The following is a 17,961-nucleotide window of genomic DNA, read 5'->3' as shown; positions in this document are numbered from 1 at the left end:
GGCCTACCAATAACCCACTAAGGAGTGCAGGCGCTACGGCCATTACCAAACATGGCACAGAAAAGTACTACCCACGACCAGACAAATAGTGCCCTATCAGGGAATGATTAGGACACATCTACTTAGCAATTGACCAAATCATCTCCTTCGACTCAAGCAGTAAACCAGTACCAATATTTTGGGACCAAAATATTGTTCAGCTTTATGAACAAGAAGAGAGGCTTTCTGGGCCAGGCCAATGATAACTTGCGGTGCAGACTTTCACTATAGGTTTTATGTTTGCACTGTGAATCACTTTTTCCCCTGAGGTTTTTTTGCACAGTGCCAATGGTAGCTACTGCATTAGGACATGACTTTGCATTGTGTGGCCAATCGAAATGACTATTTCATGAGATTATACCGACAGCACAAACCGAGAATAAGGGGGATCTTGTCTGTAGGCTGTTGGACATATTACATTAATCTTTTTAGTGGTTTTTAGTGTCTGGCAAACTGAGAGCCAACCTCTTACAGTGGGCCAAAGAGTCCCTGCATCACACCAAAAAACATGAAACCATGGTAGGGACTAAACATTAGCAAAGCTGGTGGGTGGGAGACTTTAATTTTTACAGACTATTATATCATTACCACATTTCTGTCTGAGGTCACCGGATCAGTCTACAATTTTTTTCAAATATTTAAAAATGAACGCTATGTTTAGGGTATACAAACTCAGTCATTAGGGGTTGACAATAACATTATAGACAGACAGTGCTTAATTGGTGTCAATAGTTGCAGGTTATGAAAATGGACTCTCATTTATTATTCTGCCAGGGACTTATTTTCATCATAAGACTTTGACCCACAAAAGGAGGGAGAAAGGCAGAAAATCGAGAAATAGGGCAGAAAGCAACAAAGGGAGAAAGCAGGAATATGAAGGAACCTGCAAGGGTAATATGAAGAAACTAGAAGGGCAGGGCAATTGAAGAAGGAGCCATGAATTGGAGTCAAGAGAGGTAGATGTGGCATCTAGCAACTCTGGTGGTTGAACATGAGTATACTAACCACAAATATATTGTGCTACGAAAATATCATGCCACAATATTGAATATCAAAGTATCACAAAGGCAAGCAACTATAAGTACCTATTAGTGGGCCACATTTACAAAATGTTTACACAACCCAGTGCAGTAAGTAAAGTTACTGCTCTGTGTTGCATCAATGGAAGAGGCCAGAACTTCACCATATCTACTAAAAGGTGGAGTAGTTCTGCTCTTTCCCTGCAGTGGCACACTTTTGGTAGCCATGAGACAGTGCAGGAACCCTTGCTATCCAGCGCAAGGGTGTTTGCATAGTGGTCAGCATCATTTTTGTGCAGGAAGGGGTACAACAACTATGCAGTAAAGCATTTTCCTCTTTGTATGTGTACTGTAGAATGTAGCATGCATGAAAAGAGTTAGAAAAGGAGACAGTAAATAAATACTCTTTGTTACACCTGCATTAGAAAGTCACACGTTTTGGGGAGAAATCCCTAGGGATTTCCATTGAAACCGATGGGTGGTTGCATGGGAATGCCCATGCACCACCCTTGGAATGCCCCTGAACGTAAAGTAATAAAAGGCAGTGCAATGTGCTGCATTGCGTTACTTTGGGTTACAATCCAACATAAATCACGATTTGCGTTGAATTGTAAATCACACCATTAGATTTTGTGATGGGTCGGCGCTAAAAAAAGTACCTCAAACTCAACACAAAGCCTTTGCAAATCTAGGCTTTACTATTCATAACGCCACACCTATGTATTTGAATATTTAAAAATTGTCAAGCTACATTTATGTGAAGGTACATAGAGTAAATTTATACTTACCTATATATATTCCTTAAACTAAATATCCAGGTTAGATATCGACCCTGTCAAAGGCAGCTCCAGCACTGAACACATAACTACTTCTTAAAGAACTCCAATGCCTGTGATTTGACTTATCTCCTCTGGTGTTTGAGAATTATAACAATTGTGCAATACCTTTCGATAACATTGGTGCATCCTGATGACTGTCATTTGCAAAGCAAAGTGACATGCTGGAAGAAGAGTTGTTTGATGAGGTAACTGCTCTTTCATATTGATACCTGGAAAAACATGGATACAATTTGTTACATACATTTCCTATAGAAGATCGTGTTCTGTTGTGCATAAACAATAGTACCCTTTCACAACGACAAACTATGCTTTTATAAACTATCAAGAAAATCACATAAGGGAAGAAGACCACAAGGTACAATTTACTGTTTTATGATTCAAACACATTGGAATGTAATTTTTATGATTCTGATCATATCACTGCTCTCTTTGATCAGTTTTAAGTTGCCGCTTGTAGTGGGTAGTGATTTAAATGGGCATTCAGTTCATAGAATGTGAGGTATATTGAGCTAAAGTATAATCCCAGGTTTCCATTTATATGATAAAAATGCAATGCACTCAACCTAGATATATCCTGCTACTTTGGCCCTCATGTGTTCCAGTGCCACCCAATCCTACTAAAAACCACTCATAGCAAAGCACAGCCCAGTAAAAAAGGAAATTGATGAATGCAACACAAAAGTTGTGAAACTGGACTACATACAAATTGCTTTCCAATATTCAAAGATATAAACATATTTTAAGGCAAGACCACTGCTAGAAGAATACAAATCTAACAAAGGAAAACAAATTAGATGCATTTGATAATTAATGCACTGCTTGCAATGCACAATTAAAGGTTTGTGTGGTCCTTCTCTTGCCATCCTATTACTCAATGATTTGAATAGGACTGCGAAAATCTATGGTGGGATGTTGCGGGGATTCTGCATATATACAGAACTATGCACAGGAAAACAGGACCTTAGTGAATAGAGGTGTACCAACCTGCCACATTAGTACCCAAAATCCCAAACCGACTAGCTATAGTGTCTCATTCGTTCTCCATCTACAGCGAAGCTACCAATGATTAGACATCCCAGAACACGTCACTCTATCTTGGAAATCGTGGGAGTCAGACACTCTTTCGCTCACTCACTCGTACTTGTCCACAATGCGAGTAATCTGAGACGCAGTATAGTTTAAAATGTTTATTTCAAATAATGCGCTCTATGGTGCAGTACACAAGCCAATACTAGCAGCAAAATGCATAAACACAATATAGTCAGCATTGTTACAATACCATAGAATACAAACGGGGATATCATTTTCTAAAAATATGTGGAAAAGGACTGAATGACCTAACCACCCTCCCCGTGGTAAGAGATAGTTTATTATAAAAAAGAAGACCTCTGGGCTTTGTCAGCAGAACCCCATACCTCAAGGCATAGATGCAATGTTCACATCTCAGGACAAGCACAGCTCTTCTCTTAGGAAAGGTGTCTCTCTAATTGTCTCAAAACATGTTTTGTTTGCAATATGAAAGCACACGATTTCCAGAAGTGCAGCTGTGAGTAGCATGTTATGTCTATGTGCGGTGGACTGACCAAAACTGAATAACAAGGGGCATTGTTGTTTAACCTTGAACAGCGTGTGCAGACTAAACCTCAGAGCACAGCAGAGAACGTGCAAGGTAGATAGTTCTCATGTGAAAGGGGGACAAACAGGGTCTTGCGAAATATATGCGTGCAGTGTCGTGTGGCAAAGCAGCCTCATGGCAGCGAAGCTCATGCTAACTTAGCAAATGTCGACAATGGACCTATAAGCCATACTACTGGGACAGCTATAATTCACAACAATTTTATGAAATGCAATGCTGTAGATAGACTATCAATACACATTTTCCAACGTATTGCAAGCAAAAATCAACAGCCAACCAGTCCCCACTTAACTATCCTATCACTTGTTAGCTGTCAGCAAAACATTTGTCAAGCAAATCCTCACATTTAAGACTGATCATGTGATTATCTGGAACTAAAATATCTTCCTCAAAAACTTCAAACTACCTTTGGAGGATCTGAAGAAAACTGTTTTGTCACTACATTCGAAGTGTGCTTGTTCCTTACTCACTCCAAAGGCTGCTATAGAGGGGAAGATCAGGCTTAGACACAGATACCGGTTTATTTGTTAGATCACTTCCTTATCCCGTTCTCTCTTCCTTTCCTCTAAAGTCCTAACTTCAGGCAATCCAAAGGAAATAAGACAGAGGGACATTTAAGTTAACAGAAAGGATCCTACAACTATAGCTAATAAAATAACCTCATCCCTAGAGGTTAGCCCATGCTTGCAAAGCTGTACTCAGAATCCATAGGAAATATCTTAGGCAAAAAAAGGAAAAGAAAAACTCTGAAAATAAAAAAAAATCAACACAATGGGAATATAAAGACTAGAATTGTTGGTGCAACAATCCAACATTACAAATTCTAGGCACAGAGACACTACTCTTGAAGCCCCAGTCATTCAAAAAGTGAATCACTGAATCAATCTTTCTATGGTGGTGTTCCAAGGGTCTTGATTTCATTCCTTCAAAAATCAAGACCATATTGTTGCGATAGGTATGACTTTGCCATAACACTACAAGGTGTGCTTTCCCACCAACAGGTGACACGTGTGAACTTGGTTCAATGCACCAGCGATGAATTTGAAAGACAGGTTATTGTAGCCCCACAAAACACTATTCAATGTCTAATTGATATTGAAGCATTGCTTTTGCATTACTAACAATCCATAAAATCATCAGGTCACGATGGAAAACAGCAACAAACCTTATTTTGTTATTCACCATATCACACACACTACACTAACAAGAATGAATACTCTTAAGTTAAAAGCACTTATCACTTCAGGAACAATCTGTTTCTCAGTGCATCTAAAACAACACAACACAGATCTTAGAAATATAAGGTCAGGAGACATCTGCATCTAATAGCAGCTATTCCAATGATACTGCATAAATTGGGAATGATGGCGGCTTCCATTGTGTTAGAGGGAAGATGGCGATCTTCATTAATCAAGATAGAGTCGAGAGCTACATAAGAATGAGTCAGACATAAGGGACTTTACATCAATATCTTCTTAGGATACATTTAAAAAAGAACTGAAATGTATACCTTCTCCATAACACCTCACAAATAACGTAGAAGCTAAAATGTAGATTAATGTATATCGCAAGCATTCCTCCCCTCACCTTTGGTGTATTAGATGTACCGCTGTCAGCGGCAAGGGTATGCCCAGATATAGGTTCCTTGCTCATTGTGCCAATGGAACTAGGCTACACCCGACTGAAGAGCCCTAATCAGGGCAAAACCGGTCTTGCGGTGCTTATGTTCTGATTTAGTGATGACCTCACAGTTCGGGCCGAACTGTCCCTATCGGGGCAGGGTCAAGACTCATTTGCCTGGGTCTAAACTGAGGTGGCATTGTGGGAGATGGGTTAGAATACTATTCAAGCGATTGCCAGTGGATAGACAAATTGCAAGCATTCCTCTCATCAACTTTTATCAGTTTGATTAATATATACTGTTACATTTTTTCATCACTATGTCTATTATCCACAGCATATTATACTATATTTCACTTGCCTAGAGACCCTCTCAGGTGAGCAGTGGAGCTTAGCAAATACAGATTGATTGATTGACTGATTGCTTGATTTTATATCTATATTAACAGTCAATCCCACTTGGGCACCTGTAAGTGATGTGTATTAGATGGTAGTTTATGCTCTTTATTTATGAGTAATTTGCTGTTATAATTTATGTAGTATTTTCACTGGAACCTACTGCTTGTAACATGTCCTAATGATCTCATGTGAAGTTCTCAATCACCCTGTGGTGCTGTTCTATACTATAGAAACTGTTAATAAACCAATAAAATCCAAATACATTTCAAAAGGTTGGCAGATACAACATCCAATTTTGCATTTTCTACGGTAGGGAATAGCATTTTTAACTTATGGCGGAAAAAGGTTTCATCTTTAATGTAAGCTAATGCTTACCTCCCACAAAGTCAAAAACAAAATAAAAAAATCTAAAACTAATTAATTAAAGAGTTTTCTGTGTGCCTGACAATTCTCAGACAAATGTGCATTTATTACATGAACATCTGTACCAAAACAAGATTACCTTTATGAAAGACGCAAGTGACATTTCCCAAACCACTCGAGTTAAAAAGATCTGAAATTAATTATCAAAAAGACACAATGTATCCAAGGGTTTACCTATTCTGACTCTGATTTATGGTTTGAAGGAGATACTCAATCCATCAGGGCAGTGGGGGACATTACATGGGCCATCATAATGGACAACCATTCATCAAATTTAAAGAGACTGTTTCTTGAAAAAAAAATCCCCTTCAACCTGAGTTTTTTCCAGGGTTTGGGGGGGCGGGTATTTTTTCTGTCACTCACCACAGGATTTTTCTGATGGAAAAACTGAAAAAAGACATTATATCATCCTCTTTAACTAAGGTGGGCGGTCTCATGTCAGTCCTTTGATACTCCTTACTCAATCAGGCTGTCAGAGGAAAGTTTCCATTGGGAGAGTCAATGGGTTGACAGAAAACAAAAGCTCCACCCATCTCTTAATGAGGTGGTCATTCCTAGGTTTTGGCAGACAAAGTATTTGTTCATACTGGCATAGAGTACCCTGTCTATCAAGCTCTAAATCAGCCTCTCTGTGCCTATGAATTAATTGAAAGTACTCATTCAGCGTTATTAAAAAACTAATTGGGGTGCTTTTGGAAGATGGCAGATATGCCTTTGTTTTTGACTGTTTAATACAGACAACCTACTATTCCCAAGAAATTGGAAACAGACAATCACTTACTCATATCAGCAAATCTTCTTGTTTAAAAAGCACCTAGTAAAAATGTCTACATCTTCAGGATTGTCTGAGTAGCATCTTTCCTTGTACTCCAAAAGTTACTAAACTTTCACTGAAGTTTTCTTAGATAAAAGGTCATAGGTTCAATTATGAAAATATCTTTCAGGCTTTGTGTCAGATCCACATCCAAACATCCCAAAATCCAAATGTGCATTAATTCCTGATTTCTTTCTAGTCAGATACAGCTATCTCTGTCTTCAAGATGTTTCAGAATTTTCCAGCCTTAGGGGAGAAGTCCCAGCAGCATGCATGGACCTCTAGTTGAGACCTATAACCCATTGTCTTCATGGGACAGCAATAAGCTGGCTTATTTAGCCATCAGAGTTTCACACACAGATTTGGGTAAAGTTTGGAAAACCTCTCCACAGTCCTTCTCAAGGAAGATGAAAATTGTAGAGTATAGCAGGCAGTCTTCTTTTTATCACTATTTGAATCACTCTTAATTGAAGTAGCAGCAGTTTATAAACAATGGAACTGAACTTTTGTGAAAAAAATCAATTTGAACATCTAATACATTCTCCACCAAGGTTTGCTTAAGTGCAACCTAGCTCTTGTTTCACTAAGATATCTCACTATAAATATGATCTCTGATAGGTTTCTGTTCTTCTCATCAGTTTTTACACTGCAAACTCAGATATGACTTGGGGAATACCTGCTTGAATCTAGCAAATTCTCCAACTAGATTAACTAGAGTGGCAACCTGTTGCTGTCTCTCAATGTATTGTGCTTCAGCTTCCTAAATTCTCAGCTCTCATCCTCTTCCAACCCCACCAAAGGCCAGCCCACTCTTGTCTCCAGTGGATCAAATAAATCTACACCCTCTTGAGGATATTAGTTCCTTTAGGTTTTGAAGAATACTTTCTCTGGAATTAAAAATGTGTCAGACAGTCCAATGGCAGTTTAATGTTAATTAGGACCTGGCTGCACTGACAAGATTTTCATGGTATGGAGAGGACTGTGGAGATTGCAAGCGAGTCACCTTTGTAGGGCGTTAAGGGTGGTATAAAATCAGAAATACCTCAGCGCCACCGAAGACCACAACTAAAGAGAAGGGATTATGTCACCAGTTAAGACAGGTCAAAGTCTTTGGCAGATTTTTGACAACTTACCAAAAGTGATTGAGGCAGTGTAAACATAACATAGCAAGACAATAGATTTCCTCCATTACAGATGACTAGTAATGGATGTTGTGCATAAAACAAGTACACTTGGCTTTCTATTATTATCTATGCTGAAAATTGATATAAATAAACTAGGGCATGATAGCTTAAATTGTCTTTTGGTCTCAAAGCCTTAAAAACAAAAACTCTTGCAGCACCAAACCCATTTTGATAACTAGAAGCCAATCCAGTTCCAGTTATAACTATCATAGAAACCATTGTGAACTGAAAATGTTTGCTGTATTTGGTTGTATGTCGGAATGTTAAAAACAAATATATTGTGATATAAAAATATTGTCCTCAAAATATTGTTAACACAAATATTGATTTTACATGCTGTAAAGTAACAAACAAAAAAGCTCTAGGATCACTTCTTTCTTTCTCCTCCGGTATGCCAAAAAACCTTAGGTTGTTACGCCTTTGTTGGTTCTCAAGGTCCTCAATTTTACTCTGAACAGGGGCCAGGAGACTACCTGCTCCTTTAGCGAGACAACCTTGCTGGTAACTTCTGTGAGAGCTTGATGTATTAGTAGATTGTCTGCTTTGTCTTGCACATAATGCTCAAGCGCTTCTGTCCATCGAATCTGCAACAACTGGTGGATTGTGGTCAGCGAAGGCCCTTTACCTAGTACATCAGAGTCTCGATTCTGATCCAAGGCAATGGTTTCAGAGTTAGCAGCGGCATTTGAAGTCATCCAGGTGGATAGATTAATAGGCGAGTCTGTGTCTCTGCCTAAACCACTATCTGGCTCTGGGGTCAGAAAGGCATTCTCATTGTGGCTGCCGATGCTTTAGAACTGGGCATTGTCCCCTGCAGTTAATGAGAGAGATAACAAGGCCGGGTCCCTGTTTGAAAGCCGTGAGATCCAGGCCTTGACCTCACCCTTAGGGGTAACCCATTTACAGGGAAGGCTATGCTTGGACCCTCCCTTGGAGCTTTTGTGGTCAACCTGCCCAGAAAGTATTTCCAGAAATATCAGATCCCAGATCCAGTGAGCTCACAGACTGCCTATTGTTATGAGTCAATCTACCCAGGCCAAATACCAGCATCCTCATCCAATTCTTATCTATGTGGGTAACTTTTTGTTCTCAAACTCAAAGCCAGCCCTGCCAAACTGGTAAAGGTGGACTCTATGTCTATCTTTGTACAATCAGATTTATGTAAGAGCACAATGGACAAACACTGGAAGCTTCGTCAGCTAATCGATCTGCTGAAGGATGTCGGGGCTTAGGTACTTTTGCAAGAACCGGCACGACTCAAGGTTATGAAGGATGGACGGTCACAATTATTTTATTCTGATGCAGAAGCCTCCTTACTCTTGAAGCAGTGGCAACAATAACTCTGTCTGCGATATTGGCTTGTCTTAGATAATGATCAACATCATCTAGCCTATGCTAAATATAGACAAGCTAGATATTGGACTAGAAAAATGTCTTAGATATTAATCACAGAATATGTGGGCTCGTTTTAGTAATTTACACTGTGTTGGGTGAAGGGGTGGGGGGTGGCCGCATGGTGCGCTCCCATGGGGCTGTCATAATAGTTGACAGCGAAGGGGGTGGATGATTCCTTCTCTAGGTACAGGGGTTGGGTTTGTAATCACAGGAGATTGCACTGACATTTTTTACTTGGGAAAGGGTCAGGGGTGAGTCATACAAGCCAGAGTGTGTGGAAACAGCATAAAGGTTACAGCATGAATCTAGAGCAAGGGCAGGAAAGGAAGCATTCTTATTGTGAAGATAGGGAAGGGACCGATGATTGTAGGGAAACATGATGGTTAGTTTGAGAACTATGTGATGGAATGTCGCTGGGTTAAACCAAGCCAGAAAGCAGCATCTACTGCGGGAGGAATTCATTGTTTATTAACCACACATATTGGGAATAACTGAAATGCACTTGCACATAAAGATCAGCAACTCTTAAAGCAAACAGGATAAGATAGTATTTTTTGTAGATCACAATCAATTTATATACAAGGAGTGGCTTTAATAAAAGGCAGAAACTTGGTAGTTAAAATGGTAGGGGGAGGTGAGCCATAGCCCACTTAATAAACAATAACCAGAAATATATGATCTGTGTGGTTTACGATCCTAATTCTGATGACCCAGTTATTTTCAAATATTTAACTATGGAATTGTTATACTGGCTCGGAGATCTCATTGTCATGGGAGATTTTAATTGTGTAATGGAGTACAATATTGACTTTACTAATCGCCAGGCAATAGCTCGGATGATTAGAACACAAGCTTCAATAAAGTAATTAATAAGGCTGCATGGGTTAGCGGATGCTTGGAGAACACTATTCCCTGCAATCCCGGGTTATACTTACCATTCTTCTCCCCACAGGCAGTACTCCCGAATTGACATGATACTTGCCAAGAAGCAGATGTTAGATGGGGCGAAAATGGAAATATACCCTAAAGGTACTTCAGATCACAATGCCGTCATGCTGATTACTCAGAATCAGCAAGGAGTGGGGGGAAAGGTGTCGCCCATTTACATTTCCACGACATTAGCTTGAGTGTTTGAAAATACAGGGGCTATCTAAAACATTTATTGACAGACTATAAATGATTGCATAAGGGTACCACTACTGCTGCTATTGTATGGGATTGTATGAAGACATACATAAGGGGGGTGACACTTCAGTTTATTGTCCAACAAAATAAACATAGGCAACTTGAAATGGCCCAATTCCCGCAGAATTGCTTGATATACAGCATGTGCAGGCAATCCTACTTGGAGATAATTGGGCACAGACCTTCTGAGGGTGAATGAGATATGGCAAACGGTTAACAGAGGGGTAACCGAGAAGGTGGCGGCCAGTTACCAGAACAATACAGCATTCCAATATGAGTATGGCAAGAGAATTGGCTGCCTCTTGGCACATTAGATAGCTGGATTATAAGGTGATTTTGGGGGAAGATGGAGGGGAATACACTTACCCGCATGATATGGCAGAACAATTCACCTTCTTTTATCAAGGGGTATAGAATAGGCTGGATAATATTGATAAGTACAAAAACAATGGTCCTCAAACAAATAGAATAATGTTCAAATAAATAGAGTTCGGAATCGATACTATATTCTGGATGTCCAGCCGGACAAACAGTTTAATATTATAATAAAACAATGAACATATATAGGAACAAAATTCATGTGGGACACAGTCCTGTATCCCGTGAAAACAACATTATAAAACACACAAGGGCATTTCAGGCAAGACAGTAGGAGCTTTGTACATTATCAGATGTCTCAAGCTTTTAAAAAACAGTAAATGCACTTTTTTGCACAATGGATTAATGTGCACGCTGTTTTATTGGGGTCGACGACGTTTCGAACCTGTTACTAGGGTAGTAGGATCATCATCAGGACATTGATGAGTGCATGCCTTATTATAACAGAAATTGCCTATGAGAAAACAAAGGGGAGGGGTAAGCGAGGGTATAGAAAGAGAAGGTCCAATGGTGGCGTGGTGGATTTGTCACAAAAATGACACATGGACACTTGAAAACATGCCAACATCATGCCTGTGCTCAAGGAATAAATCCTCTGGTCAACTACAAATCTATCTCACTCCTACCATATCTGGCACAGGCTTTAGAGAAACTAATCAACTGACACCTCACTGACTACCAGCTCCTTGACACCATGAAGTCTAGATTCAGGCCCAATCACAGTCCAGAAACAGCATTCATCACCACCACAGATGATATCCACATAATCCTTGACCGAGATAACACAGAAGGCCCTATTGTTCTGGTGTTCTGGTTCTCTCTGCAGCTTTTGACATAATCTCACATGCCATCCTCATCAGACACCTGCACAAGATTGGCATCCAATGTCCTGCTCTCTGCTTGATCTGCTCTTTCTTAATGGACAAGACACAAGCTATCAGCCCGGCCCCTTACTCCTCAGAAACCCGCAAACTCACCTGTGGTGTTTCTTAAGTTTCATTGCTCTGCCCCACCCTCTTTAAAATATTTATGATCTCTCTGGCAACTCCATTCACACACACATCATAATCCTCTCCTATGCAGATGACACACAACTAACCAGCACAAAAAACTAGTTTACTGACTGCATGACTGAGGTTGCTAACTAGATGAAAGCAAAAACAACAATTGATGGACAGAATGCAGAACAATGTCATACATTCACCCCAGTACAGAGATCTGGGCCTAAATCCATCGTTTTTTTGCTCACCATGCCATTCCAGTTTGAACCCAGCCATATGCAAATCAGCCTTGACCCTGTGCCCAATGGGAACAGTCCAGCCCGAACTGCCAAGCCAGGTCCTCCCTGGACTGGAAACAAGCATCCTAGGACCGGTTTCGGGCTTTCAGCCCTCGTCAGCCAGGATAGCTGAAGAACAAAAGAACGATGGATTTAACCCAGATCTCTTGACTGGGGGAGAATGTCTGCATTGTCAGCATTCCGTCCATCATTTGTTTGTTGTAACGCTTTTCGCCCTAAGTGGGATGGGTATTCCCAGACGTGGGACCCGTGCTCACTACGCCACTGGAGTCAAGCTATCCTGGCTGATGATGGCTGATAGCCAGAAACCGGTCCTAGGATGCTTGATTCCGGTCCAGGGAAGACATGGTTTGGCAGTTCGGGCTGGACTGTTCCCATGAGGCACAGGGTCAAGACTGATTTGCATATGGCCATGTCTAAACTGGGGTGGTGTAGTGGGCAAAAGAACGATGGATTTAACCCAGATCTCTTGACTGGGGGAGAATGTCTGCATTGTCAGCATTCCGTCCATCATTTGTTTGTTGTAACGCTAACTAGATGAAAGCCAACTGTCAAGTTCAACATTGTCAAGGCAGAAGTAGTGATCTTCAGCAAGAACACCTCATCATGGGAATCCAACTGCCAGGAATCTCAGAATAATCGACAGAAAACTGGACATGACCGCACAAGTCAGGGCTGTTACTGCATCCTGCTTTCACTCCCTGAAGATGTTGTGGAAGATCTTCGAATGGCTCCTAAACAACACAAGAAAAACTATCACTTAGGCCCTAGTCAGCAAGTTGGACTATGGAAACACCCTTTACACTGGGATCACCAAGCAACAAACCATCCAAAACTCGGCAGGCTGACTCATCCTCAACCTCCCACAGAGAACTCACAACACCTCAGGTAACTACACTAGCTTCCGATACACCAACACGCTCATTTCAAAGAACGCACACACACATTCAAGGGACTACACAACTCAGGCCCCACCTACCTGAACAGTCACATCTCCTTCTACCAACCACCCAGACACGTCCACTCCATAGGATTCCTACTCACACACATCCCACCTATACACAAACCAGATCAGTAGGATGGGCATTCACTTACATCACTCCAGCAGGGTGGAACCACTTCCCACTCCACATCAGAGCCTTCTCCCCACTTCTTGAATTCAAGAAGCATAAGACATGACTTTTCAATTAACTAACCTACAATAGGCATGGCTAGGCACACACACTTGCTCAGTGCCAGGATACCCTTGTGAGTGATAGTGCATTTACAAATACACATAACATAACAGATGGGGATGAAATTAGCCAAGATGATAATAAGTGGGAGGTGCCAACTGAGCAGCACACATATCAAAGTCACAATCCTGAGTGGTATCACTTGTGGAACGTCATTGAAGATGACATCCTGAGTGGCAATGCCCTGAGCAAGCGGTGGAAGAGGTTATCATTAATCCCTAGGTCCAGAGGAAAATGGGAGTGGGGGCAAGCACATGTGCTACACCATGAAGGATATACTATTCTTACACAGTCCCACTAACATTGGTTTAAGTGTTTAAACTTCAGTCCCACACATGTTGGGGAAAGGTATATATTTAGGAGGTGCTTATTTATAATTCTAATCATGTCCCATATATATAGGGGGAAGTTCATTTATATGGGAATGTTTCATTTAATATTCTTATCCAGTACCACAAACATTGAGGGGGGAATTAAATATACTAATTTCAATAACACATGCATTGTTGAAATTGCATATGTCTGAGGGGGCACATTCATAATTCTAATTAAAATCTTATAAAGATAGAGTAAATCCATATATTGTGTAGGTTAAATTTACTGTTCTAACCCTAGTCTATTAGAATTAAGGAGAGTATACATAGTAGGGGTGTGAGATTCGCTATTCTCACTCAGGTCTCACAAACATTCAGGAAACTGCATATATTTGGGGAGAAGTGGTCAAGTTTACTATTCTAATGCCAGTTCTACAAATAAGAGGGATACCTTTTAGCCCACAAGGCAGAGTGCCTAGTATTTGCACATTGCACATGCAAGAATTTTGTGTTAGCATCTACCTACAGCAACTAGCCACTAAAAACTATTTACTCTGTGAAAGGCAGCAGCTATTCTATGGGGACATTTAAAGTACAGAATACAATATAGCTCTGCTAACTTTCATTTGGGACAAGCTCCTGCATACATTCTAACACTATTTTTAATGTTTATTAAAAATACAATTCAGTGGTGAAGTCCGAATTTTAATACTATTTTGAAAAAGTGACTTTTTAAAAGTTGGACTTTGTCTTCATGAACGTCCAGTAGGGTGCTGCACATTAGCTTGCTAACAACAGGATTGCCAGTACTTTCCCCTAATGAGGTGCGAAAACTACTTCTAGAGTAGAAAAAAATGGCTTAGGCCTTTAGGCCGGAAGACCTGGGTGTGACGTATATGACACATACCAGCTCAGGGAAGTTAGCTGGGAAGAATTCAGGAGGCTAACTATCTTGAAAGGGACAAGGGTCAGCCTGAACATTCAGGGAGACCTGGGGATGGGTAGCCTATTGTTTCCTTGGCTGTCCTTACTCATTGTAGCACGAGGCAAGAATGAGCTGGTCTCAGAATCAGTTTGGTGTACTTGAGGCAGATGGGAGTACTTATTTCACTAAACACACCACAGGCTGCCACACAGGCCACTTCCACGGGCAGAAAGGTTGTGCTATCTTGGATTTTACCTAGGAAAGTGCACTGTGGGATAGCCTGATGTACAGCACTCAGAATGTGCTGAAAATGTCGGAAGGGTTGCGCCTGGCATCGTTTTCCCATTAGTTCGATAATGCTCAGGAGACACTTGCATCCACTGGCTACATAATCCTACTAAAGTACCACATCACTCATAGCTCATCAGACCCCATGGAGACCTGAGAAAGAAGAGAAGAGAACTGGAGAAGCTGTCTGAGACCTTTATGGAGACCTTGAGGGATGGACCTGCTCGCTTGTGTACCTAGGACAGAGAAGTGGACTCCAAGAGTCGTTGGCTGATCTCTTGTGTGGTGACAGAGGCAGAAGGAATTGCAAGAGGCCTCTTTCCTGAAGTGCTCAGCTAACCAGTAGCAAATGGACATGAACTGGACCCTGGTGGTGGCCTCCACTGGAGTGAGTTCTGGCCCCTACGTGCTGTTCCTGAGGTCCTGAAGCCTTAGAAGTGAGCAAACATAGCAACTCTGGAAACTCAGAAAAGTGTGGACTTTTTGGCTTCCAGATCCTCTAGAGCATCAGCGGGAGCACGCTGCAAAGATATCTGATTTCAAAGAGACTTCATCAGATAAAGCTTTAGGCTTGTAATGCTAAAGGATTTTGGACTCCGGAAAAGAGTAAGTGCGTAGGTAGAAATCTTGACTGGGCAAAAGTGCAAAAAGTGTCCACCTGATACTAGGACTTAGGTGCCTGCAAATTTTTAATTTCTCCTATTCGGAGCTTTTCTCACTAATATCATAGGCTTCAGCAGGATCTCGTCCAATGGCTATCCAGCTTCAAGAGGAATTTGTCGACTACAGCATGCAATCTTCCCCCATTTAAGGTTGTTGACATTTTATTTATTTATTGCAGATTTATAATGCGCATGACTGCCACAGCAACGAGGCGTCCCAGAGAAACTAAGAGAGAGTCGAGGCAATTAGATGGTAGAAGTGGGGAAAAGCCATGTCTTCAAAGCTTTACGAAATGCCAGATGGTTGGCAATAGTTCTGATTGGGGTCGGAAGTGTGTTCCAAAGTTTTGCCGCCAGCCAACGGAAGGAACGCCCCCCGGCCCTAGCCCTCCACACTCGGGGAGTGCAGACCATAGCTAGGTCGGCAGATCGCAACGAGCGCTTAGGCACGTAGGCCTCCAACAGATGAAAAAGGCCCAACAGAGCCTGTCGTGACAGGATCTTGTGTGAAATGCACAGTGCCTTAAATTGTATCAGTTTATCCATTGGCAACCAATGGAGTTTGGGGAGAACCTGCGCTGCTGATAAATGTTTAGGTAATGAGACCAGAATCCGTGCTGCTGCATTCTGAACCCTCTGGAGGCGCTTGATGCTTGCCCTAGTCACTCCCAGGTAGAGGGAATTGCCGTAGTCCAATCTTGGCAAAACAGATGCCTGGACGATAGTCTGGCGCACCATAGGAGGGAAGAACCCGAGCAAAGGTTTTAGACCCCGTAGGAGTCTGAAACAGACCCCCGCAACAACTTTTGTTTGTTTATCGAAGGTCAGTCCGTGATCAAACCATACCCCAAGATTTTTTACGGTTTCCTTAGGAAGTGGGGCGGGTTTGAGGCGATCTGGCCAGCATTGTTCGGACCACAGCTCCCGGTCCTTCCCAAATAACAAGATCTCTGATTTGCCGGAGTTAAGCTGTAGGCAATTAGATGCCATCCAGTCGGAGATAGCTAGAAGATCATCCTTAAATTTGCCTAGATTGGTGGTGCATTTCTTTGAGAAGGATATCACCAATTGGGTGTCGTCGGCATACGGCACCAACGACAACCCCCTCTCCTTAGCCAGCTCTGCCAAGTGGCTGACATATAGATTGAACAAGAGAGGGCTCAGTATGGAGCCCTGTGGTACCCCCTGATTCAACGCTAACTCCTGTGAGGAAAAAGGGGGTGCCAAGACCTGAAAAGATCTTCCCGTTAAAAACGATTTAATCCAGGCCAAAGCTAAGTCCCTGATCCCAATGTCCTGTAGGCGTTTAAGAAGTATCTTATGGGACACCGTGTCAAATGCGGCACTCAGGTCCAGAAGGACCAAGGCCGCTGAGTCCCCTATGTCTAGACTGCCCCTAATAGCTTCCGACACGGCCAGAAGCGCGGATTCAGTGCTAAGCCTGGGCCGGAAGCCGTGTTATGAAGGATCAAATATGGCGTGTTGCTCAACAAAGTTAGCCAATGTGGAATTCACATGTGCCTCCACCACTTTAGCCAAGAAAGGCAACTGGGAAATTGGTCGATAATTACCCGGTTCAGCAGCATCCAAAGAAGGTTTTTTTAACAGAGGGACAACTTTTGTGTATTTCCATGCCTTGGAACTGATGCAGTCAGCAAAGACAGATTAGCCAGATCTAAACTCACGTCCGAAATCAGAGAATAAAATTGGCGGAAGTGAGTGGGGGTCACTGGGTCAGCCGGGGAGCCCGATTTACTTTTTAGGCATAACGCCTCAAACTCCAAAGGCGTTATGAGAGGAAGTGATACCAAGTTGCAACCCCCCAAAGCGTCACCCCCTTTTGGACCCACCTCCTATAACAAGAGAGCTGCCTTTGGGAGAGCCAGATAAATCTGCTCCACCTTGTTGACAAAATACTGAGCTAGTTCATCACACTGATGGTTGGAGGCAATAGGGGAAGCCCTGATGGCTCCTGTGCTCTTCATGCCATCCAACAAAGAGAAAATGGTCTTGGCAGGGTTAGAACTGCCCCGAATTTTACTAACCACAAACTCCGCCCGTGCTCTCCGAATGCTCTTATGATATTGCGTGAGGGCCATTCGATATTCAAGTTTTGCTGTTGCATCATACGAGCGTCTCCAAACACACTCCAGCTGCTTACAGCCCTTCTTAGCTAGAGAAAGGGCATCATTAAACCATGGGTTAGATGGCCCACGTCCTTTCCTTCTCCATTTAGCTGGAATACAGCTTTCCAGGCCAGCCATCAGCCATTCATGGAAACACCGGTTAGCTACGTCCACATCTGA

The 17,961-nt window shown here is 41.9% G+C and overlaps 1 protein-coding gene across 4 annotated transcripts in view; it reads right to left on the bottom strand.

Annotated features, from left to right (window-relative positions):
• Positions 1-17,961, bottom strand: part of LOC146855138 (solute carrier organic anion transporter family member 1A2-like) — a 643,199-nt gene that overhangs the window by 401,873 nt on the left and 223,365 nt on the right. For all 4 annotated transcript variants that reach the window (XM_085650570.1, XM_085650572.1, XM_085650571.1 and 1 more), the window contains one exon: positions 2,003-2,106. In XM_085650570.1, the coding sequence (XP_085506696.1) occupies positions 2,003-2,106 (104 nt within the window). The remainder of the gene's footprint in view (positions 1-2,002; positions 2,107-17,961) is intronic.

The sequence above is a fragment of the Triturus cristatus genome, chromosome 4_1, assembly GCF_964204655.1.
Source record: "Triturus cristatus chromosome 4_1, aTriCri1.1, whole genome shotgun sequence".
Taxonomy (NCBI): domain Eukaryota; kingdom Metazoa; phylum Chordata; class Amphibia; order Caudata; family Salamandridae; genus Triturus; species Triturus cristatus.
The sequence above is the reverse complement of the archived record's forward strand: the minus strand, read 5'-3'. Positions and strand labels throughout refer to the sequence as shown.